The 26,643-nt window shown below is 33.3% G+C and overlaps 2 protein-coding genes across 7 annotated transcripts; one reads left to right on the top strand and one right to left on the bottom strand.

The window, feature by feature from the left end:
* The first annotated feature begins 17,067 nt into the window (after window positions 1-17,067).
* LOC130982217 (uncharacterized) lies at window positions 17,068-19,186 on the top strand. Of its 2 annotated transcripts, XM_057906116.1 has the most exons (3): window positions 17,068-17,334; window positions 17,404-17,500; window positions 18,656-19,186. In XM_057906116.1, the coding sequence occupies exon 3, from the start codon at window positions 18,658-18,660 to the stop codon at window positions 19,000-19,002; it is 345 nt and encodes a 114-aa protein (XP_057762099.1). In that variant the 5' UTR covers window positions 17,068-17,334; window positions 17,404-17,500; window positions 18,656-18,657; the 3' UTR covers window positions 19,003-19,186. The 2 variants fall into 2 exon arrangements, with proteins under 2 accessions (XP_057762099.1, XP_057762098.1); XM_057906115.1 differs by having other exon boundaries at window positions 17,068-17,500.
* A 666-nt stretch (window positions 19,187-19,852) lies between these two features.
* On the bottom strand, window positions 19,853-26,447 carry LOC130981741 (uncharacterized WD repeat-containing protein C17D11.16-like). 5 transcript variants are annotated; one of them, XM_057905405.1, is made up of 19 exons: window positions 26,136-26,447; window positions 25,036-25,471; window positions 24,343-24,493; window positions 23,419-23,611; window positions 23,153-23,337; window positions 22,899-22,978; window positions 22,719-22,817; window positions 22,498-22,618; window positions 22,240-22,298; window positions 22,072-22,137; window positions 21,925-21,995; window positions 21,690-21,786; window positions 21,334-21,408; window positions 21,015-21,113; window positions 20,762-20,905; window positions 20,652-20,681; window positions 20,494-20,556; window positions 20,300-20,377; window positions 19,853-20,215 (listed from the first exon to the last, which is right to left on the bottom strand). In XM_057905405.1, the coding sequence occupies exons 4-19, from the start codon at window positions 23,529-23,531 to the stop codon at window positions 20,141-20,143; spliced, it is 1,455 nt and encodes a 484-aa protein (XP_057761388.1). In that variant the 5' UTR covers window positions 23,532-23,611; window positions 24,343-24,493; window positions 25,036-25,471; window positions 26,136-26,447; the 3' UTR covers window positions 19,853-20,140. The 5 variants fall into 5 exon arrangements, with proteins under 5 accessions (XP_057761388.1, XP_057761387.1, XP_057761386.1 ...); XM_057905404.1 differs by having other exon boundaries at window positions 23,419-23,545; XM_057905403.1 differs by lacking the exon at window positions 25,036-25,471.
* Between the last annotated feature and the right edge of the window lie 196 nt (window positions 26,448-26,643).

Genomic DNA, 26,643 nt, shown 5'->3' with positions numbered 1-26,643 from the left:
AAAATTTTTTCATAACATTTTTATATTGTAATTATTCTTTGGTAAAATTATAGTTTATCCTATTTAATAATTTTAAAACTTACAATAGGTCATCTTCCTATGCCCTTTAAGTTGTGTTAAACAAGCATGGCTGTTATTTGGCCACGATGCCCTCGTGTGTATATATTATATTAGGGATATTAGTCCAAATCCTTTTAATTAACATGGTAAGCAGATACCCCGTGCAATATAATGTCCAAATGCAAACCACAGAATGTGCCTTACAAGATATGAAGACGGTAAATTATATGTTTAAAAATTAGACTTGGGAAGTCCAAGTCAATATATAGAGTGTCTCTCATGTTGCCTTTGTACGCTTATGATGATTAATTTGCCAACTATAATTGATTCTGACCTTTATATACCTTCGCATGTGGATAAGGGGTTTGTTTGACTCTTGATTCTTACATTTTTTTTAGAAAAGAGAAGAGGGAGCCGTGTTTGCCGTTTTGTTTGTATCACTGGAAAATAAAATTGATATGTAGTTATTTTTATATAAAATTTATAGTTAAGACTCGTTAAATTTTAATTTTGTCAAATATATTAAATTATATAATAATTTTTAATTATTAATTTTATATAAAAATAATTGTATATAAATCTCTATCTTAATAAAATAATTTTTAGTATAATTTACTTAACAAAAATATTATGTGTATATTAAAAAGTAGTCATTAAATTATTTATAATATATTTATGTATATATATATATTATTTAATTTATTTTTAATGTGTATTTTAAATTTTAATATATATATATATATATATATATATATATATATATATATTAAATTGGTTGCAAATTTAGTAATTAATTTTTGGTATATAACTAAGATGATCGTTTAGTTAAGAGTTAAGTATGATTTTGGTTTTTAAGATATAGGTCGAAAATGTTTTTCGTTTTCAACTTTTTTTTACATACAAAATGGTCCTTAAAGTTTAACTTGGTTTTAAAATCATCTCTAAAATTTAATTTGTTTTTTTTTCTTTCTTTCTTCTTTCACAAGAATAGAAACATTTTTTTTCTCTTATTTATTTATTTTATTTTATAATTTTTTTGTTATAAGTAATTTGGCTTAAATTTTTAAAATTTAAATAAAAAAATAATTTTAAAACTTGATTTTAAATTTTATAGACAATTTTATATAAAAAAAAATTAAAAACAAAAAAGATTTTAGGCCTAAATTTTTTAAGAAAAAAAAAATCGTAATTAATCCTTTAGTTAATCATAGGCGCGACATTTAGCTCGGAAAGCATATGATCTTGTGTATAGTTATAACAATCACAAACATACAAAAGACGTGACAACATCCAAGGTTGGCATTATTTTTTGCTAGCCATATGCTTCATTAAAATCCATGTTTTCATTGTTATACTCATAAAAAATTGTTTATTTATTAAATAAAACGCATGCTTTTGGTAGTGTTCCAAATCTTGCACACCCTGTAGAATTAAAAATGATATACTTATCAAATTAGAAAATACTAAAACGTACAGGTTTTCAAAGAAGAAAAAAGAATACAAAACACAATTTAAATATGGACGATTAATCTAAAGATAAGACTTGTAAGCATTGTCAAGTAGAATTCTAATGGTATACGCGTTAGTTTTGTCCATTATTATCCCAAAAGGTACATATTTATTTGGAGTTTAATCGGGTACAGCTCACGATGAACCTGATGATGTTAGTTTCATCCTCTTAGTATTTTCCAAAAGTATAAAATTGTCGGTAATTATTTGATTGATTTGCCGGCATAAAGCGACATAAATAAATCTTACTGTACTAGGAAAATCTTCTACACTGAATATTTTTCTTTTAACAATCCCACTAAGTAATCAGCAAACATCTAATCAACAATAAATTAACAAATATTTTTAAATTATATTTTGTATTAATTAATTATTATTTTAATAATTATTTAAATTTTATATTTTAAAAAATACAAAATTAATCATTATTAATTATAATTATTTAAAATTAATTAGTTAAGAATTATTTACCTAGATTTTTGCTACAGTACGATGATAAATTCATACGTACTGATACATTTAAAATATAGACAAATAATAATAAGGCACGTGAAATTTATTTTTCACATCAACATTTGATTTTTTCTTTTTAAAATATATATTATATCACCACTTTTACTAATACACCATTTTAATTAAATAAAAATAAAAAATATTTTTTGTTTAATTTTATAAAAAATCTTAAACATTCTTACTTTATTTAATTAGACAAAAATACCCTTTTAAATTAATCAAATTTTAGAATTCAGTTAATCTTAATTTTATAATTTCAAATAATTTAAACAACAAAATAAAAACATAAAAAAAAAAACTAAAAATCAATCGTTCTTTATCTTCTCCAATTTCCCTAATCATTCGTCCCCTCCCTCTGAAGCAAACATATCAAAAAAAATAAAAAATCAATCGTTCTTCATCCTCTCCAATTCCCCTAATCATTCTTGCCCCCTTCTGAAGCAAAGCATTGAAAGTTCCAAACCAAAACGGTAAAATCCTAGTCCTAGGTTCTTTGCTGCGGCCGTCCCCAAGTTCTTAGTGCTTCCGCTTCTTCCTCTTCCCCCTTTCCGGAACCTAGGTAGCTCGACACGTCGTCCCCATCCTCGCCGGCTTCTCTGTCTGTGGCTTAGACCAACTCGCCTTCGGGTCACCGCTTGCCATCGTCTCTGCTCTCGCCGTCATCTCACCGGTTGCTGCCGTGTCTCCGTTGAAGGTTAGTGGCCCTGCTCTCACAAAAAATACATGTTTCAAAGAAACTATTGGTAAAAGGCGTTTCGGTTATAGAGATTGCGATGCTTTTCATGATGCAGGTATATATATCTTGGGTATTCGACAATGAAGTAGAAGCTGCAAGGTCCTAGTGACACATGAATTACATTATACCTGCACTGAATTTATTACCCTGAATTTTCAAGCTCACCAGGGCTCCAATCCAATACGTGTATCCCTTTTAATTTTATGAAATTCAGAGCTTATGACAAGGCTGCTATCAAATGCAATGGAAGGGAAGCAGTGACTAACTTTGAGCCAAGTACATATGAAGGAGAGATGAAATCTCCAGCCATCAATGAAGGTATAACAATGATCTATTTTGCTCCTCTTAATGTACAAGTGACTATGTCACTCTAAAATTGAATTTGTGTTTGTTTTCTACAGGTGGCATTCCTAATCTTGAACTTAATTTGAGCATAGCAACTCCAGGACATGGTATAGTTGAACATCAAATCTACATTTTTTTAAGGTTCATTCAAAATTATGCTTTCACAAGCCTTCATTCAAATATGGCTTTCTCTTTTTGAAGGTTTGTTGTATAGTTCTATTAATTCTTCACGTCTTTGTCCGACCTAGTGATCATAACATGTTAGGCTCTCTTCGTTTGCAGGTGAAAACCAATGTTAAAAAATAGTGACACATCTTCTAAAGAGACCATATCTGATGATAAGCGTTCCAGCTTATAACAAACACCAATAAATATGTGTTTGATGTGGATAACCTTATTTAATTTATGCTCTTAGCTGTAGAAAAAGGTTGTAGAAAAATGTTCCAAATTATAGATCAGAAATTTGTAAAAATGTAGGGGATCATGTGGACCTTATGCTAAGTGAATGTTGTTTTTCTTATTTTAATTGAAATTCTCAGAGCTTCCTAAGCTTCAAATGCTTAAAATTTACCAATGGGAGAAAAAGAGAATGGAAACTGCTTCACAGCCAGAGAATTTATCAGAATATTCCAGAACTATTTACCACATGTGATAGGAGCAGTTCTAATATTTTAACAACATATGTGATAAGCCGAGTCTCTAGCCTTGCTAAAAAATTTTGAAAAAAAATTCTCTGTCATAACCAAATACATATACAACTAAAGGGTTTCCTCTATAATGTAGCCAACATTTTCATGAACAAATATCTGGGGTGTCAATCAGGCATCTTAGAAGGATGTGGACTCCATTTGTAGGGATAGTAAAATGCTTTCCTCGCCAGATTCTTGAATTGGTCCCCTGGTGGTGTGGTTAGGTGATCCACCATCTTCCGGTGAGATGCGGTCAAGGTCGATAACTACGGAATTCTGTGCTGTTCTCAATGCTTCTAGTTCTGCTGAAACTTCTTTTATGGTTGGTCTTTTCTTCCCACTGAGTCTCAAGCATCTCATTGCAAGATTTGCAATGGCAAGAATGTGACCTTCCCTTGCTTCCTTAAGCACTTTGGCATCCAGAATTTCAGAAAGCTGGTTCTCCTTTATCAGAGAAATTAATTCTGCTATCAGATTCTGACCCTTATTTTCTAATCATATGTGTCATTGTTATGTTAATGCATGGGTATATATATATACATTACCAATGTTTCTTTTCCTTTTGTTCTCCTAATGTCTTCGGCCTAGTATTCTTTTTCTTTTTCTTTTAAATTTTAATAATAATAATAATAATAATAATAATAATAATAATAATAATAATAATAATAATAATAAATTTAAATTTTTGTCTATCAAAATAATTTCTAATAAATAATCCAAACTAATAGAATAAGTCATAATTAAATTAAACTTTAATAATTATAAAATTTTATTTTATTATTTTTGATAAAATAATTTTTTTTAAAATAAAATTTCAATAAATATAAGGATTCATAAATAATTAATTATTTAATTTTAGTCACAAAAAAAATTAATTATTTAATTTTTAAAAATCTGGGTGTTACACAACTTGACTATTACAGTTTTTCGTAAAGAGCTAATTCTTAAATGCTTAAATTTACCTCTGCTCTTCATTACATACATTAACAATCTTCCAATGAACCTCATTCTACATGACTTTCAATGTTTAGTACAAAGCATAAATGTTAGAAACAGAACGTGGTTAAGAACTTGTTTGTGAGAAACTAAACTTCATATATTACATTTTCAGTAGTTACATATACAAAAACAATAGCAAGAAGGTATAATATCATTTACTATAAATGAAATTGTAATTCTCTGCGAAAGCTATTTCCTAGGATTTTAGTTTCCAATTCCATGTATAATCATGCTTTGGTCAAACATAAAACTACTCTAACAATTGTATGCAACCTAGATTGTCATGACTACCATTCTTGTTTAGTTATGCAGGCTTGCTTGAGCTAGGCTTGTGTATACTCTTCAATTAAGTTCATAAGTGCCAGTTTAGTTGAAACTGCAGGCTATTATATATTTAAAAATTTTGAGGATGTTTTGTGGCATTGGCAAATCAATAGTTATATCCATTGATAAAATGGTCTCTTGTTTTCATTCTCCTATTGCACTAGCAGCATACTTGTTTCTACTTGCCCTTATTAGTTGCAAACTTGTTTGTTATAGTTTGGATCTTTCTCATTCATTTTGTTATAGATTATATTTATATTATTTGAGTTGTTGATAAACTTAAATCAATATTTCTGAATTTTTACTAAGCTGAACTTGACCTTTATAAATATGATTAATTATTAGTTAGTCAAATCATGAGTCGAATAAAAGTTCATGTCTTTTAAGTAAGTTCATGATGCTAAATGTGATTAATTATAAAATCATATTCATCGTAATAAAATGGTAATCCTTCTTAAAAGTTCATGTCTTTTTTTATTTTAAACCAAAACTAAACTCACTACAAGAAAATAGAGTTATTTAACACTTTATTTTTTAACACTAATTAAATGTCAAAATTAATATATATTTTTAACAAATATTACAAATGTCAAATTTTCTATATTTTTTTGATGAATAATTTGACCGTAGAAAATTACTCCTCACTTTTGACACTCATTTGTTTTCAATTTACTCCACTATTTTTCTTCTTCTTTTGGCTCTGTTAATTTTGATATCACACTGCTCTCAGTTTAAGATTGTACTACTCATTCTTTATCTTCAAAATCTCAATTTATTCTTTAGTTTTAAGATCTCATCTCATTCTTTGTTAAATTTTTTTGTTGAGAATATTTTATAGTCAATAAGTGTCAAAATAAATAATATTTTTGACAATTAATAAGTATCACAGAAAATATGTTCTCAAAATTTTCTAACAAATTATTTTTGACAGCCAATATTTATCAAAATAAGATTTAAATTTTTTTCACAATCACTTATATGTTAAAAATACTATTTTTGACAAAACTTTTATTAACATATTTTCATAGTTAAAATAGTGTCAAAATTTATTTTTTTGACAAATTTTAATTTTTTTTACACATTATAACCCTCAAAAATAATCTATATTGTTGTAGTGAGTGATAGTTATCAATCTTTTAAATTATTCTCTCTTTAAAAAAAAACTAAAGTGGTAGTTATCTATCTTTTATGACTCTTGTTTTTTTTTTTGAAAAAAAAAACACCAAAACGAGAAATGTATAATAGTATTTGGATATATAGTATAGTGATCAAAATTAATTTTTAATGTATACTTACCAAAAAATTGATAATATTTGGACTACAAGTGTGTGGACTATAGGTCCAAAGACTTCACGTTTTATAAGTGAGTCTAATTCAGCATTCATGGCTTCTTTCCATTTTAGCCAATCATCATTTTGTCGACATTCTTCAACTGATCTTGACTCAAGATCCTTACTTTCATGCATAATATTTAATGCCACGTTATATGCAAATATTTCATTGACAATTGTCTTATTTCGGTCCCATTTTTCTCCTGTAAAGACATAATTCATCGAGATCTCGTCATTTTCATAATTTTCAGGTACCTGAACATCTTCTGGCGTTAAAACTATATCAGAATTTTGGACAATTGTATGTGTCTCTACTATGTCTTTTTCAACAGGAATAGTATTTACCTCTTTTCTCTTTCGAGGATTTTTGTCTTTGGAACCGACAGGCCTGCCACGCTTCTGGCGTGTATTTGCTTCGATGGCAATTTGTCCAACTGGGACATCAATTCGAATTGGGGCATTTTTTGCTGGTATATACGAGTTAGTTATCCTCTTTGTATCGGAAAATGCATCAAGCAATTCATTTGCTATTCTTTGCAAATGTATAATCTTTTGAACTTCTAGTTCTCATTGTCCTGATCGAGGATCTAAATACATCAAGGATGATGCATTCCAATTAAGTTCCTTTTCAGGAAGCTTATTCTCTCCCCCTAATGTTAGAAATTTTGATTCATCAAAATGACAATCTGCAAACTGGGCTTTAAATACATCTCTAGTTTGTATTTTAATTTTTAAGATATCTCACTATAGAGGGAGAATCATATCCAACATATATCCCCAATTTTCTTTGGGGTCCCATTTTAGTGTGATTAGGTGGTGCAATGGGAACATATATCGCACACCCAAATATTCTTAAATGGAAAATAATTGGCTGCTAGCCAAATGCTAATTGCATAAGAGAGAACTGATGGTAACTCGTTGGCCTCAAACGAATAAGTGCTGCGGCATGTAAAATAGCATGCCCCCAGACCGAGGTTGGGAGATTTATTCTCATAAGCAAGGGTCTAGCAATTAATTGGAGGCGTTTAATAAGTGATTCTGCTAACCCATTTTGTGTGTAAATATAAACTACTGGATGTTCAACACTTATTCCATTAGCCATACAATAAACATCAAAAGCTTGGGAAGTAAATTCACCAGCATTATCAAGACGAATTGCTTTGATTGGATTTTCTAGAAATTGTGCTTTTAATCGAATAATTTGAGTCAGTAATCTCGCAAACGCCAGGTTGCGAGAAGATAATAAGCACACGTGTGACCATCTTGAAGATGCGTCTATTAAGACCTAAAATATCTAAAAGATCCACATGGTAGATGAATAGATCCACATATATCACCTTGAATCCTTTCTAAGAATTCAGGGGACTCAAATCCAATCTTTATTGGTGATGGCCTTAAAATTAACTTTCTCTGAGAACATGCAGCACAACAAAATTCACTAGTTTTAAGAATCTTCTAGTTCTTTAGTGAATGTCCATGAGAGTTTTCAATAATTCTCCGCATCATTGTTGTTCTTGAATGACCCAATCGGTCGTGCCAAGTTATGAACTCATTTGGGCTAGTAAACTTCTGGTTTACAATGACATATGATTCAATTGCACTAATCTTTGTATAATATAACCCAAATAAAAATGAGGGTAATTTTTCTAATATAACTTTCTTATTTGAATCATAAGTTGTGATACATAAGTACTCATGATTTCTTTCATTCATAGTCTCAATATGATATCCATTTCGGCGAATATCTTTAAAACTCAATAAGTTTCTTCGAGACTTGGTAGACAATAGTACATTATTTATTATAAATTTTGTTCCTCCAGGAAACAAAATTATAGCTCTTCTGGAGCTTTCTATCACATTGTCTGAGCCAATAATAGTATTAACACATTCTTCTTTTGGCACCAGATGGGTAAAATATATATCACTTTTGAGAATAGTGTGCGAACTTGCACTATCCGCAAGGCATATATCTTCATTACATATCCTTGACATTCTCTTCAAAGACAAATAATAATAAAATGAGTAGTATGCACAGTTAAATTGAATATTTGATCGGAATTATTTTTCTAAGAAATACTGCACATAAAAATAATGTCATATACTAAAATTTTATTTTAAATCATGACATATTTAATGATTTCAAAATTTATAAACATTAATATTTCATTATTTATATACATCATATTTTGAAACTTAAATACATAGAAAATAAAACTTAATAATAAGTTTTTTACATTATTTATTTACATGAATACTTAACAATTTCACACATTAAACTATTGCATCATTGATCCAATGACCAATGTAAGATCCAAGACTTTTGAAAAGCCCTATTATGAATTAATCTCAAATCATATATTTATTTACAGTTTATTTTCAAGAAATCATTTTATTGAAAATAATTTAAGGCAATTTTGAATTATTGAATTTAAAATAAATTGAGGTTTTTATCCAAATTCTATATTCTTGGATTATTTTTCTATTTATGATTTAAAGTTTTAGAAATTAAAAAATAATGAGGTTGGCTATTTAAATCAAAATTTCATTTAATTTTACAATTATTGAGTTATTTTGCATATTTAAATTATAAAGTTGGTAGTTATGAAATAATAATAATTTTATATAAATTGGATTAAATAATTAATATTTTAAAATATTAATACTACTGTTTTGGAAAATAAAAAATTTAATTATAGTATTACTAATTATTGAATTTGGATATTTTATTGAAAATAATTTATAAAATTAATGAGCAAATAGTATTTTCTATATACAATTAGTGTTGGATTTAATTAGGGTTTCAATTACCATATTATCCCTATTTTTATTTGAAATTACAAAACTATCCCTAACCCTAAATCTAACCTAACACCCCCACACACTCACCAAACCCTAGCCACCCTCAAACCCAAGCAGTAGCAGCTGTTGCCCCTCATCCTCACTCTCATCAAACAGCACCGTTTCCCTGTGAAAGAAAGGAAGGAAGAAAGAAAGAGGACAGAGGGGAAGGGAGCCGCAGGAAAGGGGAAGGGAGAAGAAGAGGAAGGTGGCGCGGTGGGTGTCACTGCCACCGTCGCCGCCGCTGTTAGCAAGGGATGGAGGTGATCCGAGAGAGAAGGAGAGCGCCGGTGAAGGGAGGAGCTCGTGCCGCCCTCGTGAACCGCCGCTGCCTCAAGCCGTCATCCTTGCCGTGAATCCCGTCGCGCCGCCATTTCCGTCCAGGCCGTCTTCATCATCGCCAGGTGAAGTCAGCGCCGCTAGTGTCGCCGTTACCGAGCCTCCTTGCTGTCGCCACTGAAGCCGCCCTTGCCGTTCTGCCTCGCCGTCGTCCATGGAGCCCCGAGTCGTCGCTGCGCCTCTCTAACGCTGCCGTCGTGTTGTCACCACTGTGACGCGTCCAGATCGCCACCACCACCGTTCTGTCGCGCCGCCACTGCTAGGGTTTGCCGCCGTCGTGCAGCTGAGAGGAAGGCCGTCCAGTCACACCGAGCAGGAGAGACAGAGAGATCTGAGGCCGAGCTGGGAGTCCAACCACCGCACCCAGGCGCCGTTCACTTCGCCGGCGTCGCCTCCGTCGGAACTGCCGCCGTTGCTACCAGATTTCACCTCCGACGTGGCTGATTATGGGTGAAAGGGGGGACGAAGCTGCCTTTGCCGCTGGAAAACCTCGCTGCCGTCGCTGAAAAATCCTGCCGGTAAGGGTTTAAGTTGGTCTTCATTTCCTTTGGGTTTCCGGAAGCTTCATTGTTGTTGTATGGTTAGTTTTAGTTATCGTCGCCAGAGAGCTGGTCGCCGCCGCCACCTGAGGTGGTTACCGGGGTTGCCGCCAAACCGATTCGGAAACTGCCGCTGTATTGGTTCGGCCGTTCCTTCTTCGTTCGGCAAGCGTTTACGATTTGAAAGCCCTTTTGTTTATTGTTCTGATAGTTTAGGCTGAGGTGTTGTGGCGTTATCAGTCGTAAAGTTGTGTATCGATGCTTGCGTGATGTGCTCGGAGTTCGCAGCTGCTTCGTTTCGCTAGCTCAGTAAGTATTTATGTTTCGAAAAGCCTCGCGTTAGTATTCTGTTGTGTTTGGTTAATGAATATGAGTTTTGATAACGTGGAGTCAAGTTCTGATTATTTTATGTTGCGATTAGTGTTGCTATGGTTATTGCGAAAGTGGCTTGGAGCCGAGGTTTTGGTTGCCGGTGATTTCGAGTTGAGACGAAAAGGACTCAGTGAGGCGTTTGGGATATGGTTTTGCGTTTTGAGGTAGGGGCCTTTCATACAAACTAAATCATTTTAAATTAGAAATTGTTCTAAATAGATATGTTGTGCAGAATGTATTCCTGGTGGTTATGTGAGTCTTATGAATTGTCTGATTTCATCTTGAATGAATATGATTGCCTGTTTGATTGAAACAATGTCTGATTTTGATAAATTGGAGAATTCTGGATTGGTTGATTTGAATGATTTTGACAATCTAAAAGTTGAGTTTTTGTTTATTGAAAACTGATTTGGTCTTGAACCTATTGGAAAGAGTTGATGATTGGTTTTGTTGGGACCCGAAAAGGGTGGCAAAGTCCAAGTTTTAGGGGAGATACTGCCGAAATTTCTAGAAAATTTGAGATTTTGATTGGGATTGTTATTTTGGAAAAGAATGAATTATGCTTTGACTTAAATGTTTGAGAAATAAATTATGTTTGAACTTGCCTTATTAGGAAAATCTCTATATTTTTGATGTAATTATTAAGAAAGGAATTATGCCTTAAAAATCAATTTAAATATGAAACTTTTTATGTTTTAGAATTTGATTTACGTAAACAGATTTTGGAGGGTTTTAATGGATTTAAAATAAACTTGGTTTTCAATTAATCTATTTCACTTTACGACATTTAGGAAGAGCTTGAAGTATTTTCTGGAACTTTGATTTATTAAAATTGAAACACTTCTCAAGCCCTTAAAAACAGATTTAAGAATAAAACTGAAATTAGTTTTCGGTTAAAAAAATGATTTGGTTTTGGCTTAAGTTTGGTTGGTTTTGGGTTTAAACCCTATTCTATTTATTCAACTCAAGAAGTTAAAGTTTCGGAGGTCTTCAAGGAATTTAAGAAATGAGTTAGGTTATTCTCCCCTGAAGTCTTGAGACTCTGCTGAGGAATCTTATGACCAAATCTTGATCTAGAAATGAATGATTTTGAGTATTTCAAAGAGATTTTAAACTTGGCATAGTTTTGAGATTTTTGGAAGTGTTGGAAAGATGTGGAAAGTGGCTCCATTTTGAAAAGTGATTCTTGGCTACCTGTGATTTGACTACGTTTGTTATTTAAAAGTAAATGGGCCAAGAATGATTTTGAAATAAGATATTGAACCTGATTGATTGTGGATATCATCAAGATTGATGAGTTATTGTTTGGTAGGCGTAAGGGCCGGGTTCGTCCCGCTTATGCTGAGAGATTTGATAATTGACGAGATTGTTGATAAGTCGCTTGCGCCTGGCAAGGACGGTGGTTAATCCCGCTTGTCGAGGTTGCGGCGCCCGCGTAAGGACGGTGGTTAATCTCACTTACGTGTAGATGTGAGGTCAGAGGCAAAGTATCCCGTTCACATCCTTTCGGATCACAGGAGTGTGCAGGTACTGACATCCTGGACCGTGTGGCGGACACGTTATCCCAGAGGGTTCCCATTTATACGTGACCGAAGGGCAACATTCCCATGAGAATGTGTCGAGTTGGCAATTGAACCGACAATGTGATATCACAGCCAGTAGGACAGGCATTCATCATTTGCATCTATGTGATATTGTTTGGGTGTGCATATTGTATTTGGTTTGCCTATGTGAATACTTATATTAACTGCTAACTGTTATACTTGTTGTAATTGCTCTTCATTGTGTTTGAACTACATTATTTGTGATTGTATTTGATTGGTTGGTTTGTGATGAATTGGTTGATGTTTGAGTTGTTTGGGCCAGGGGACGTGTTGGATTGGATGGACTTGAGGCCGTGGTTGGTATATTGAGTTCTAGTTTTGTATAAAGTACCTGACCGATTCAGCATAGACTTAATGAACCTATGCTTGGAACGGGATGATCATTTATACCGCGTAGGTAACTACTTTCATGGTTGTGGTCTAGAAAAGTATGAAAAATCAAACTCTTACAGCATAGACTTAATTGAAGCTATGTTTGGGACATGTTGGTCATTCATACTGTCTAGGAAAAACTTTTCAGATTTTATAAGAAAGGAAAAAGGTTTTGTTTTAATATATTTGAGAAATTTATCAAGACTTCAAAACGGGATTTTCTGGATTTCGAATGTGAAGCCATGGTTTTGGAAAGACTCATAAGACGAGCAATGATCACTGAACTTTAAGAATGATTTTATCTTTACATATCTTATTATAGCAATTTCTATAATCCTAGAGTGAGAACAAGCGAGGACGACGTTCTCACTCCTCTACAGGTTATTTCCTTTTCAGGATATGGAAGACGAAGCTTTAGGAGAGTGATGTTTATTTTCTGTTTATTTGGTCTTTTTATATTACCGTAGCTATTGTTTTCCCTCGCCTTTATTTTTATTAAGTTTGTAAGAGGGATAGGAAATTATGATATGTATATTTGTAAACTAGTGTTATATATATATATATATCTTAAGGTTGTATATGATTTGTATGTACATCTATGTTTAGGTTTTCACGAAAAAGAGTTATCGAAAGGTTATGCGATTTTAAGTTTTAAACAGGCTCATATTTTAGTCTTAAATATTATAAGATTCGTGGTAATATTCGAGCTATCAAAGTGGCGCAGCCGGAAGCGTGACATTTTGATAGTTAGGGTGTTACAACCAATATTTCCTTCAGGATCCTCAAAGAAATCAGATACATCATAATAAATGGTGAAATTTTCAGCATCATTTGAAACGAAATTTGACTATTTTCCCTTGTTGTCCTTTTTCAAAGATGCTTGGTAAAAATCGACTAGGTGCCTTGGGGTACGGCAGGTATGTGACAAATGGCTCTTTCCACCACAACGGAAACACTTATTCTCTGTTGATTTATTGTACCCGATATTTCTTTCTTTATCCCACTTTGTGTGAGATCCTCTCTTTTAAATATAATTCCTTTCCCTTCCATAATTTTTATTGTTATTAAAACTTTGCCATTTACCTCTTCTGGGGTAATGATTTGCCGCATTTACTTTAAAAAATGGGGCGGCGCCAGCTGGACGCGTTTCATGATTTTTTAAAAGTACTTCATTGTTGCGTTCAGCAACAAGAATGCAAGAAATTAACTCAGAATATTTTTTAAACCCTTTTTCTCGATACTGCTGCTGCAGGAGCACATTCGAGGCATGGAAGGTTGAGAAAGTTTTCTCCAACATATCATGGTCAGTTATCTTTTTCCCACATAATTTCATTCGTGGGGTGATTCGAAACATTGTAGAATTATATTCATTTATGGATTTAAAATCTTGTAAACGCAAGTGCGTCCATTCATATCGGGCTTGAGGAAGTATCACCGTTTTCTGATGATTATACCTTTCTTCAAGGTCTTTCCAAAGATCTGCAGGATCTTTTAATGTGAGATATTCATTTTTCAATTCTTCGTCAAGATGACGACGAAGAAAAATCATGGCTTTGGCTTTATCCTTCTGGGATGCATTATTTTCAGCCTTATGGTATCTCCAAGATCTATTGAATCAAGATGAATTTCAGCATCTAGTATCCATGATAAATAATTATTTTCAGATATATCAAGAGCATTAAATTTAAGATGAGAGAGTTTCGACATAATAAAAATTTGTTACCTGAGTCTTCCTAAAAATTTGATCAGAGTCTCGTACTGATAACGTGTTGTGACATAAGTAAATAAGGAAGAGGTAACAAATATAAAGTATGAAAATATAATTAGATAGTTCTAGTAGTAATGTTCACTAGAATTACTATATTAATAGATATATTTAATAATATCGTAGTAAAGAATATAAGAGAGAATAGTATAAGAAAGAGAGAGAGCGAAGAATATTTAATATGGAAAAGTATATGTTACTAACAACATTTTTGAACAATGTGTGAACAATGTGAATTAATAGGGTTAAAAGAGTAAATTAATCTTAAATTTAATTAGTAGCATTAAATTAGGGTGTAGTGTATTTTTATTTGATTGGTAATTGTTCATATTGTTTAAGATTATCATTATTTACCTAGCACTTCTTATTGTTGTGTAACTGTGTGTTATGTACTGAGGTTTAACCTCTATTTATACATGTAAGGAGACTACCTTTTTTCACTATTATTAAATGCAAGGACTTTGGTAACATAGAACTTCAGTACGAAAAAGATGAGCCACCCATGGTCATTCATTTCATTCTTATCGTAACACTATTAATATAGTAATTTTAGTAAACATTACTACTAAAACTATCTAATTATATTTTCATACTTTATATTTGTTACCCCTTCCTTATTTATTTATTTATTTAGTTATTTCACAACAAATTTAACATTTTGATCCTCTAATCATTTATATTATCAGATAAATACTAGCACCATAGAGATATATAATTGCTTATAATAGTTTACGTTGTATTTTTCTATTCATTTAAGTTTTTTTTTTTAAATATCGTGATAATTTTTTTATTTTTATTCTATATCTTTTGTTATTATTATTATTATTATTATTATTATTATTATTATTATTATTATTATTATTATTATTATTATTATCGTGTATAGTAAGCTTTTTATACGAGTGATATGATTATTTTCTTTGACAAAAGAGGTTTTGATTATGATGATTTAAGTTCAACACATAAATACTGCTTGCCAATGAGCTTTGGTTGCTCAAGTTGCATTATGGGGTCTTCCTCCTTGAAAATCTCGATGTTGAGCTTCTGTGGCTTTGAAATTATCAAATAATAATAACTATCTCAAATATTAAAGAGTAAAATAAAACTTTACCTTTCAACAAAGTCAAGTTCGGAGGCTGATAACTCATATAGTCATCTACCATCAATATATATGTTCGAATTGAATGCATCATTCACGCGTACACAAACATACATGTTACTACTAATAGTTGGACCCCCTAATTAATTAATTATATTATTCTATTCTGTCTATAATTTTCATTCTATATAATATAATATAACTACGTCTATAGAATATTGATTGTCCCTTACTGTTTTAGAAAATAACAATCACATTATTGAAAGAATGTGTGTCTACGGTGTTTATATAAATAATACAATCTTTAATTTTGAAAAGATATTGATTCTATTTTTCAATACTTATATTTAAATAATTTAGGTAAAAAAATGTTGTAGGCACTATATAAAATTGGTCTTGCAAAAACCACAAAAAATATTTTATTGGTATAGACAAGAAAAATTGATATGTTTCTAAGTATATAAAACAAGTAAAAAGTTAATCTAAAAATAAGAAATAAATGACTTAATCGCGTTTTTTTTTGTTCAAATAATCAGTTTAAGAAAAAGTATAAAGGAAGAATATTTTTTTTGAAGAAATTAAGTAACCTTTTCTTCACGCTTTTGATCGATGTCAGATTTGGAGCTGAGAAGGAGAAGGAGGTGGTGCACATGGCGGACGAGCTCCGCAGGGGTGCGAGGCTTGTTCTTGAAGAGGCCCTTCATGATGATATCATATCCATTGTGGCAATGCAATGCGATTTGAATTGCATGGAGACGGAGAACATCACTGCCAATTAATGATGCTCTTGCTGCACGTAATTAATGCCTTTTTCTTGGAAAATCCACAAAACTAATCTGACTTGTTCGCACATCATTGCTTCTATTTTCCCAAACCTGCCGCATCCATTCATTCTTTCCTAATTTTTTCTTCTATGCTTTTAACCAAAAATAAATAAATATTTGTCTAGTGCAGATTTATTATTTTACTATATTAACTTTGATTATTTTATAGCTAATTATTAAGTTAAAACATAAATAAATATATATAGCATAGGAAACGTTTCAGGTACTCCAATGTACTTTATTGGAGTTTCAGTTCTCCAGTGTTTTTTAACATTCATATTTATTATTAAATATTTGAATGGTTTAGATCCTAGGTAAGGTGGTTATTATGAATATTAAGGTAAGAGGGTGTATGTTACACTTTTCACCTGCTAGGACATTGGAGAATAAAATTGTGTGAAAATACCCATTGTGGGTAACATTGAAAAAAGAAGGGGACATAACACAGTGGCTTCCAGCGGAGTTGAATGAAGAGAGGAGGAGCCAAGCTGATATAATGGGCCATATGTATAGTTTTGGGCTGAAATCATGAAAAATGGGCTAATAAATTATGTCCATGGGTATGGAAAAAAAATTAATTAATCAGAATTATTAAAATTTTATAAGAAGTATACTATAAAAAAAATTGATTCGTTAATAAATTTAGTAATGAACAGCCTCTTTAATAATTAAATTTTATTAACGGTCTTTTATAGTAATTGTTTTTCCTGCTACGATCGGCGACGATTCGCCACATCATCATCATCTTCATCATCATCACCGTGTTGATCGGCTTTTCAGCTTTTCGAATAGGATGCCACAACACACCACACCACTCCTCTCCTGGATTCCACCCTTCAATCCCTAACCTCAATTACAAGTACTTCACAACATTAAAGCCAAGCTCATATCTGCAAAACTAAGCCTCCCAGCTGTTTACTATCCCCTAAACCAGCTGTCTTTTTCCGTCTTTTCATTCTTACGATCTTGGATACATTGGTCATTTACATCCATACTAAACGACAAATATAATACTTGCAACTTGTTCGTACTTGGAGTATCAAACCTCCAAAAAAGGACGGAGGAGCACCTGAAACGTAATTTAAATAACACATACATTGATTTATTGTCCTTTGTTTTATATTTATAATTTTTTATTTATACAGATGAGAGTGAGTGAGGGGGTCTGAGTCTTAGAGAGTGGTATACGCGCTCTTATCGAAGCTCTGCAACTTCTTCTTCTTCTTCTTCTTCAATCTTCAGGTAATGCTATGCTCTCTCCATTCACCTCTTCTTCTTCTTCTTCTTAGTCGGTGTTCTATGTGTAATGTATCAATCAATTGCTTCATTTATATTCGATTACTTGTTCCCTGTTTTCTCACTTGCTTTCTTTGCTCTTGCCCCACCCACTAATCCACCATCTCATCTACTTGTGCGTAATCGAATTGGGGCATCGCACAATCTTAGCTTCTGCGTATTATACTTATTGCTGGGTTCGTTTATGTATTGTTTGTTTCGTTGTTTACTGCTTGCACACAACCTGTTTGATGCAATTCCCCAACCACAATTTGAATTTTCAACAACCCATTTTTCATTATTTGTAGCTCTTCCCTCTCTTTTTTTTTTCCTCTTTGGGTTTCGTGTGCATTGATCCTCAATGTTTTTAGATGCAGTGGTTGCAAAAGTTACTTTCTTTTTTGCTTAATTACGCTCTCCGCATTTGCCACTTTCTTGCTCTGTATACTCTGCTTAATTGCTGCCTTGTGCCTGAGTTATCGTGCCCTTATTGGTGTCTTGGAAACAAAGGAAGTTACTAGCTGCTGCTACTACAGTGCATTAAAGTGAAGAAAAAATGAAAAAAGTAAAACCAAAAAGGACCCAATATGGTGCACGAATAAGTTAGCAATTTTAGAGACTTAGCAAAACTTAATCTCTTGTGAATCAAGTTTCTTTTTTGCTCGTGTTACTTGTTCTCCTTAATGTTGATATTAAGCTGTTAAAATTTAACTTCCCCCTAAATTTGCTGTTGCATGCTTACAAAATCAAACACCAGCTTTGATTACCTCTTATTTGCATATAGCAAATTTTTGGGACTGTTGCCAACTTTGCTCATAGATTTCTCCTGAGCTTGCTAATAAGTTTTATCGAACTCTTAAAGATATATGCTACATGGCCCATATCCTTGATTAATTTTGCATAAGGTAATCCATATAGGAATGTTGAGAGGGGAAAAGTTTATATTTTGCAGATAGATTGAAATGCTAGCCTTCTTTTGTTCAATATTCAGTTCTTTGATGTGGTGGAATGAATGAGGGAGAAATAGTTGTTGTGACTGTTGATAAATAACTGAGTTTTGTGTGATATGCCAAAAAGTTATGTGATACTAACAAATGAAGTTTCCTTTGCACCGCAAAACAGACATGGTTATCCCTTCTCCAGTAAGGCCTCCAAGGATCACACAATTTCTAAAACCCTACGTTCCGAGGATGCATTTTACTAATAAGTATGTGAGTGCCCAGGTGATCCACACGCCAACTGCTACCGTGGCCTCTTCTGCTAGCTCACAGGAGAAAGCATTGAGATCAAGCTTGGAAATTAAGCGTGATGTGGCCGCGGCTGCAAAGATCGGAAAGTTACTAGCCGAACGCCTCTTGCTTAAGGACATTGCTGCTGTTTCTGTTCATTTGAAGAGAGAACAGAAGTATCATGGGAAGGTTAAGGCAGTTATTGATTCTCTCAGGGATGCTGGCGTTATGCTTCTTTGAGTTTAAGGTGGTTGTGTGTGTTTTAGTTGTACCCGAGTGAGTGACATCATCCTTGTTGGAACTTGTCTTTAAGGAGAAAAGAAAGATGGTTGGAAATTTCTGGTACTTTTGTATTATTTTAGTAGAAAATAATAACTAAAAAGTTAAACCAATGTAATATCTTTTTATTTTGGTAGTACCCTCATATCAAGAAGGTTCACATTTTTTATGGTGGTTTGTTTGCTCGACAATCTACATCTTTTACGTATGAACATAACTTGCTTCAAGGGATAGTTATTAAAAGGTATGAAAGGATTACAAATCTTGCTTACGGATTATAACGTCAACACTGCGAAGAGTTTCTTCCATGATTAATAATGAAATGAAAATTATGATTAATCAGTAATGGATATGAAATATTCTTAAAGTCAATATTTACAATATTAAATTCTAATCTGAAGGTGGTTGTCTAATTTTAATTTATCATGTATAATATAATATAGAATTTAAATATTAATTTGAAGTATATATCTTTTTAAAATAGTCATAATTTGCAATTTAAATAACAATTAGGATAATAATATTGTCACTACTATTTTTGATAATGTCACTTCATATATACTTTTCCTATATTATATATTTACATGAATTTATAAAAATGGGTGACTATCAAAATAAAAGTGATGATATCTATTTTCTAACTGTTATATTCTATTGTTTAAAGAATCACTCTATTTTTCTTAAAGTGCATTAACATTAGTCATTGCTATCAGTACTTAGAAGTCACAATGTTGCTATTTCTTATTGATATTGTAGAAATAAAATATCTAATATTAAATTAGTTATGTTACAAAAATAAAAAGAGGGTAAATAAAAATAAAATATGAATATTTAAAAATAAAAAATTACACATGTTAAAATAAGTAAATAACCATCCTTACCAATTTATTATTTTTTAATAAAAAGAGAAATAAAGTAGACCTATGTTAAATAGTTTTGTTTTTCTTTTGGTCATGAGACCTATTATTAAAAAATACAGCTTTTTTTGAAATAAATTCTAATTATTCGCAACAACTGTATCTAACATAAATACTTCTAGCCTACCCGTAACATGAACTCATGAAGGGGAGACCGGAAAGGCTATTATGACTCAATTATATCACGACCGAGTTCTATTCTTGTTGTAATTTTCATAACGCCGAGAGACAGCAGACTCAGATAAAGTGTCCCAAACCTACAAGGTATGAGCGACAACAGTAAATTTCACACAAAAATCTATCAAGAACACATTTGAATTTCTGTGGCACTTTTCACTCACTTGCAATTTTCCCCCTGAGCCTCCTATAGCCAACACAAAGGGGTTGTCCTCTGAAAACGAAATAGAAAATACAGCTCCCTGAAAAGCCGCATCCAAAAACAGAAGTCATCAGTGTTACTTGTATCATGATTCAGACTAGAGAATACATTTTTTTCTTTCGGTTAAATCTCAACAAATAAAAGAAGCAAACTTACAGCATTGGAGTTTTTAGATGCCACAACAGATGGTTGGTTGTTCGATAAATCCCAAAGCTTTACCTACAACAAATAATAGTACTCGAATGAGATGATTTCCAATTCTGCAAGATATAGTATATAGGAATAGGAACACAACAAACGGACTTCACAATTACCGTTTTGTCCATCGATCCAGTAGCAAGTAGCTGCAAGAAGGCAACAAGGTATGGTTAAACTGAGTACATAATAACTTGGTATTTCTCATCAAAACATTGAAAATACATACATTAGGTGCAGACACATTATAGGATACTGAGGTAACAGCTTTGTCATGTGCATGAAGAGTAAATGTAGAACTTAGATCAGATGTGGATTCAGACATTGCGGTCCGAACATCAAAACACTTGATAGTACCATCCTCGAGACTCACCTAGAAGCACAATTTAATTATTATTAGTGAAGCTAAAACTATGCATCCATAAAAATACAATTACCAATTCAATCACTGAAACGATAAATCAAAATTAACCATAACACACCACAAAATCGTGGTTAGTGTGTGGATCCCAGGCCAAGCTCTCGACATCAGCTGTGACTGACCACTTATAACCAGGATGGGATGGCATCCTTCCATCCCTCTGCAAAGTGTAAAAGCATTGAAAGCATTAGAATGTTAGATAACTAAGAAAAAAGGCAGACAGAAATTCCAATGTGATCATTTTTAAAGAGAAAGTCTGTTTTGGCACATGAATATTATACAACCAAAATCTACAGTGTAATAAGTATCCATTCCAGGACCACAGTATAAAAAAAAGAAATGCAAAAATATAGAGTATATAAGCAACATTCTGTCACTACCAGGACCACAGTATGATCAAATGAACCACTAAGAAGAATTTTTGGTTCATGATGATTCCAAGCAACTGCTTGAACCTGTCAAGATGGATGAACAAAGGCATCAGACAACATATTGACTCAAGCAACCTAAATTAATGTTAGTAAGACAAAATATAAAATATTAAATGACTTAATTAAGGAAAAAAGTGAAAATCTTTCCTACCAATGTATAAGTAATATTTCTGAGCTTGTACACTATTTAGAACTAAGGGAAAAAAGAAAAGAAAAGATGATGGACATGAAGAGGGAAAGTCCTCTTTATAAATAAAAGAAGCTCATATTTGTAATAATTGATTGCACTTTAGCATACTACTTGCCTTGTCTGAGTGATGCTCCATTGTACTCTCACACTTCCCAGTAGCCACATCCCAAATCTTGACTCGCTTGTCAGCACTGGCACTAGCAAGTACATTCCTGAATGTTTTAAGAATGACTGTCATCAGAGGTACAAAATAATAGAGTTTCAAAATAAGTAATAAATGAAACCTTTATGTCCCAAAAGGTGCCCAACAGATGAAATAATACCAAAATCCAGTTTTAAATTTAACAAACCTGATCTTTTTGTTCCAGGCAAGACCAAGTACAGAGTCAGTGTGACTGTCATCTTTGTATTTGATTGATTTCTACAAAACCAATTAACAGAATCAGTAACTGGGTCTATACTCAGAATTGCACTTCAACACAAAAAGATGTACAAACCTTCTTCCCCTTCTTCTTTTTCTCTGAAATGCCACCTAAAACCATGCATGGCTGCACTGCATCAATCTGGGAACAAAGGAAGCTTAGAAGGTATTCAATGAAAGTGACTTTATATTCTGAATGACGTTTCCAACTTTTCAGTGAAATTTATTAACCATATTCACTTACAACATCAAGGTCCCAAATTTCTATTGACGGTTCCATTGAACCAACAGCTAAGAAGTTTCCTGCAATGATAATGAAATAATAATGCGATAGAAAGTAGAGGAAGCATAAGGGGATCAAGTCAAATTTTGAGCATGCAAACGAAGGCTAGAATTTAGAACTTATTTACTAAAACAGACAAGAGCACAAAAAACCAACATATTTAATATAAAAAAAAGGAGTAAACATGCAAGATGCATTGACAAAGGCAATATTCCCCACCTTTCTCTCTTCCTTGAAGGCAGTCAAGCCAAGCTGTGGATAGTGGAAATGCAGGAATTATGATATCATGATGGACATACATGTTCATCTCACTAGTACCGGCGTCCTCAAGTATATGAACCTTGTAGTAGAAAAAGACGCAACTCATATAAGTCTACCATTGCATCACATAACAAACATCAAAGAAAAATACATCAGCCAATAAGTGAGGATTTGTTTACCTCGAGAAGACTGAGATCGTCCTCAGTACGAGCACAAACAATGACGGAATCAGTTGGATTAATGATCATGTCTTCGAGTTCCTCAGAGTCATCATCATCCTTAACAATGTAAAACAATATGATGTTGTAGAGTCACAAATGAAGGTCAACAACAGAATGCAGCAAAGTATTGGAACTTACGTTCTTATCTTTGATATAAGGATCCAGGTCGTTACTTGGATAATAAAGATCACCAATCCCGGAACTAAATACCTCAACTCCTAAGGTCAATAAAAAGATGCAAATTAACACAGACAACACAAGGAGACAGAGCTAGCTAGCTAACCATAGCCATGGCTGATATCATGCTAAGTGATTCGATAGCTAACTCTAATTAAAACCGCTAACTAACTAACTAACTATGATAGATAACTCCCTGAGATGTTATTGTATACCTTCATCTTCATCATCGTAATGTTCCATGTCAAGCTCCTTCAAACCGAGGGCAATATCGTCCAATTTATCAGCCTTCCCGAGAGCATCAGCAACATTGAGTGCTCGCGCAACTTCATCGACGGCGCCACCGGCATCATCCATGCGTTCATCCCCTGCTTCTTCCTCATTTTCACTGTCTGCTGTACTGCATAACATACATGTATTGTAAAGTATTTGATAAAATTTTATAATTGGCTAAGTGAGTTTTGAAGAAGAAGAGAAAGACCTGGCGGCGGCAGTGGTGATTATATCTTGAATTTCTTCCTTGGAAGGAGGTTCAGCTACTGTGGGTTCCGCCTTCGAAGCACCTATCGGTATCCACGAAATAGCTGAAATCATTCTTGAGCAAGGTTCTGAAAACCGGACCAGTCATCAAACCGCTTTAGTTACTGGTTCACTGGTTTATTGGTCCAACCGGTCTAACCAGTGGTTCAACCGGGAAAACCGTTTTAGAATAGAATACGCGTTATCATTATATTATAAACTAACAACATTCTAATAAATCATTAGAAAATAAACTATAAAACTCAAGCAATAAGTCATTTAGATATTTAATTGTATGTACCGTAAGAAATCGAAAAAAAGTTTATACTTTATACACATACCAAATCATGTGTTTATCATATTCACAAAAATGTCTGATGCAACCAAACAAATATCTCAAAAATGAACACAAAATGAATCATAATGAAACTGAATAAATGCCCTCTCCCTTAATAACTACCTCAGAAAGTGGCTGATTCCAACAATAAAAAAAAAAACATGCATAAATATAATGATCTCGAGTGTTGTTATCACTTGAAACACTTGAAAAGTACCAAATGTATATGTATTACTTAGAAAAACATGCATTATCCAGTAAATTATAACAATGTTTCACTAGCCTTAATTCTATGAAGTTTCTCATGAACTAGATGTTTAGCACATAAAGTAAGATAAGAAATGTGACTACAAGTGCAGAAACAGAATATAACAAGAGGCGGGGTGGATCTTCATAGCTAGGATAGATAATTTCAAAGGCATATAATATATAGGACACACAGTATGAAGACAAATGGGTTTGTCTCCTCTTAGTGCAGCCTTTGGCAAGTTGCACTTTAGAGCATAAAGTACATCATCTAAAAGATAGAAGAACTACTGACATAACTACCTTAAAATAAGTAATTTTGCAGTTGCAATCTTCCCTCTAAATTGTAGGAGCAGCTCCACCATTCCAGCATCAGATACAAGGCATGCCAAGTGAAGCACACTTCATCCAGCAACAAACATTATAAAACAAGCATAAAGTAACCACACTAAACCTGAAATCAATAAAGATAAACAAAAATAAAAAAAATTTCAATAATGATTTGATTTCTAATTTTTGCAACAGACCATGAGCAAATATGAACAAAAAATTTAGGAGCCATCAGCAACTGGTGAACCAGTAAAACACTATCAGAGCCATCGAGCAATTAGAAAACACTAAAACAGAATAAAAGAGTAAGTATTAGGTGTTCTGGTTGATACAAATGATATAACAGACTAAGTTTATTTTAATACACATGATTTAACAGAGTAACAGAGCAATCAGAAGTTCAAAACCATATGATACAAATTTGCAAATTTGTAAATTTTCAACCATCAGCAACCAGCAAATTCAAGAGTACAAGACAGATCTATCAACAACAGGAAATTACAATTTACAAAACATTCAGAACCAAACTTCAAACCAAGACCGAAGAAGAAGAATTGAAGAAAAATGGAACAAAAATTGAAGAAGAAGACCGAAGAACAACAATTTCGGAACTTCAAACCAAGAAGACCGAGCCCTCAGTGAAGATGAAGAGGAGAAGCCACTAACCTGGGTTCCATGTAGGGATGGCAACGGGTCCCCATGGGGGCGGGGACATGCCCCCCGCCCCCCGCCCCCAATTACTGTCCCCGTCCCCGCCCCGTCCCCATGACGGGTAGCGGGGACCCCGTATCCGCTGGGGACCTGGGTCTCCGCGGATATCCGCGGATTTTTGTAAAAATAAGTAAAAATTGAAAAAAATGAAAAAAATTAGAGAAAATAAAAAATAATCTTCAATTGTCAATTTGTCATTACAAACATAATATTCATAAAAACATAAAACAGTTTCTAACGAATTTCTTGGGTTGCTTCTTGATTAGCTTCAGTTTGTTTTCCTTTTCTATCTTCAATATAGACCTTCTCCACCAAGCTCAGTTGGGGTGTGCCTGTGTGTTGATGAGAGGAAGGGATGGATTTTTTTTCTATAAATCCAATACTCCAATCCCTGTTTATCAAATTATTTTGCAATGACCTTTAAAAAGAATGAAACTATTTGGACTTAGCATAATAAACTTTTATGCAGAAACAATATGCAAACATGGCAGTATGGCACCGATAAACTATGAGGCATAGTTTTGAAAATTAGGACGACCCAGAAAATTAGTCCAATTCAGAATATTAACTCAGAAATACCAATTACACAATCAGAAATTCATAATCGGAATCAGATTAACCTAACTTTAGATTAACTCAATATTAACTCAAATATTAATCAGAATCAAAAATCAAATTTATATCAACCTAACTCAGAAGTATAAATTACACAACCAGAATCCAGAAATTCATAGTCAGAAATTCAACAACCTAATTAGAAATTCAGCAACTCAAAACTCAAAAATCCAGAAATTCAAAACACAAAAATTCAGATCAATAGGAATCTCATTAATTCAGAACTTACACAACCAGAATCTAGAAATTCATAGTCAGAAATTCAGCAACCTAATTAAAAATTTAGCAACTCAAAACTCAAAAATCCAAAAATTCAAAACACAAAAATTCAAATCAATAGGAATCTCATTAATTCAGAACACCCAAATTCGTTACCCTAATTCAGAAATCTAAATTCAGAGAAGGGGATGGAAGACCAGCGAAGACCAGGGCAGACTTACCTGAACCTAATGGAGAAAAGGGGAAGGAAGACCAGCGTCCAGCGAAGACCGGCGACGCGAACAGGAGAAGATGACGACCACGACCAGGAAAAGACGACTATGTTGCTGAGTCTGGGGTGGGAGGCAGCGCTGAGAGACCAGAGGGTGGAAGGCAGCGGCGACGGTCAGCGGTCGGCGGTCAGCGGTCAGCGGTCAGCGGGAAGGAGGCAGGAGGGGCTAAGGGTTTGAGGAGGAGCGGAGTGCGGAGACGAGACTCTCAGGTCTCAGCTCAGTTCTCACTCTCTGTCTCTCTCTGAAGCAGGACGGCTAGGGTTAGGTTCAAATGAGAGTGGTTAAGTGGCTCAAATATAATATATATATATATCAGGGCATTTTTGTCTTTTTACACAAACGGGGATTTAACGGGTCTCCACGGAGCGGGGACCTCTACCCCCGCCTCCGCCCCATTTATTATACGGGGCCCCGTCCCCCGTCCCCACGGGTAAAAATGACCCCCCATACCTGCTCC

This window comes from Arachis stenosperma, chromosome 5, assembly GCF_014773155.1.
Source record: "Arachis stenosperma cultivar V10309 chromosome 5, arast.V10309.gnm1.PFL2, whole genome shotgun sequence".
Lineage (NCBI taxonomy): Eukaryota > Viridiplantae > Streptophyta > Magnoliopsida > Fabales > Fabaceae > Arachis > Arachis stenosperma.
This window is presented reverse-complemented; position numbering and strand designations above follow the sequence as displayed.

Coding starts and splice junctions, on each gene's coding strand:
- LOC130982217 (XM_057906116.1), top strand. CDS start 18,658: ATGGTTATCCCTTCTCCAGTAAGGCCTCCAAGGATCACACAATTTCTA.
- LOC130981741 (XM_057905405.1), bottom strand. CDS start 23,531: ATGATTTCAGCTATTTCGTGGATACCGATAGGTGCTTCGAAGGCGGAA. Junction 22,979..23,152: donor TTACGATGATGAAGATGAAG/GTATACAATAAC, acceptor TATTGACCTTAG/GAGTTGAGGTATTTAGTTCC. Junction 20,216..20,299: donor GCTCAGGGGGAAAATTGCAA/GTGAGTGAAAAG, acceptor CATACCTTGTAG/GTTTGGGACACTTTATCTGA.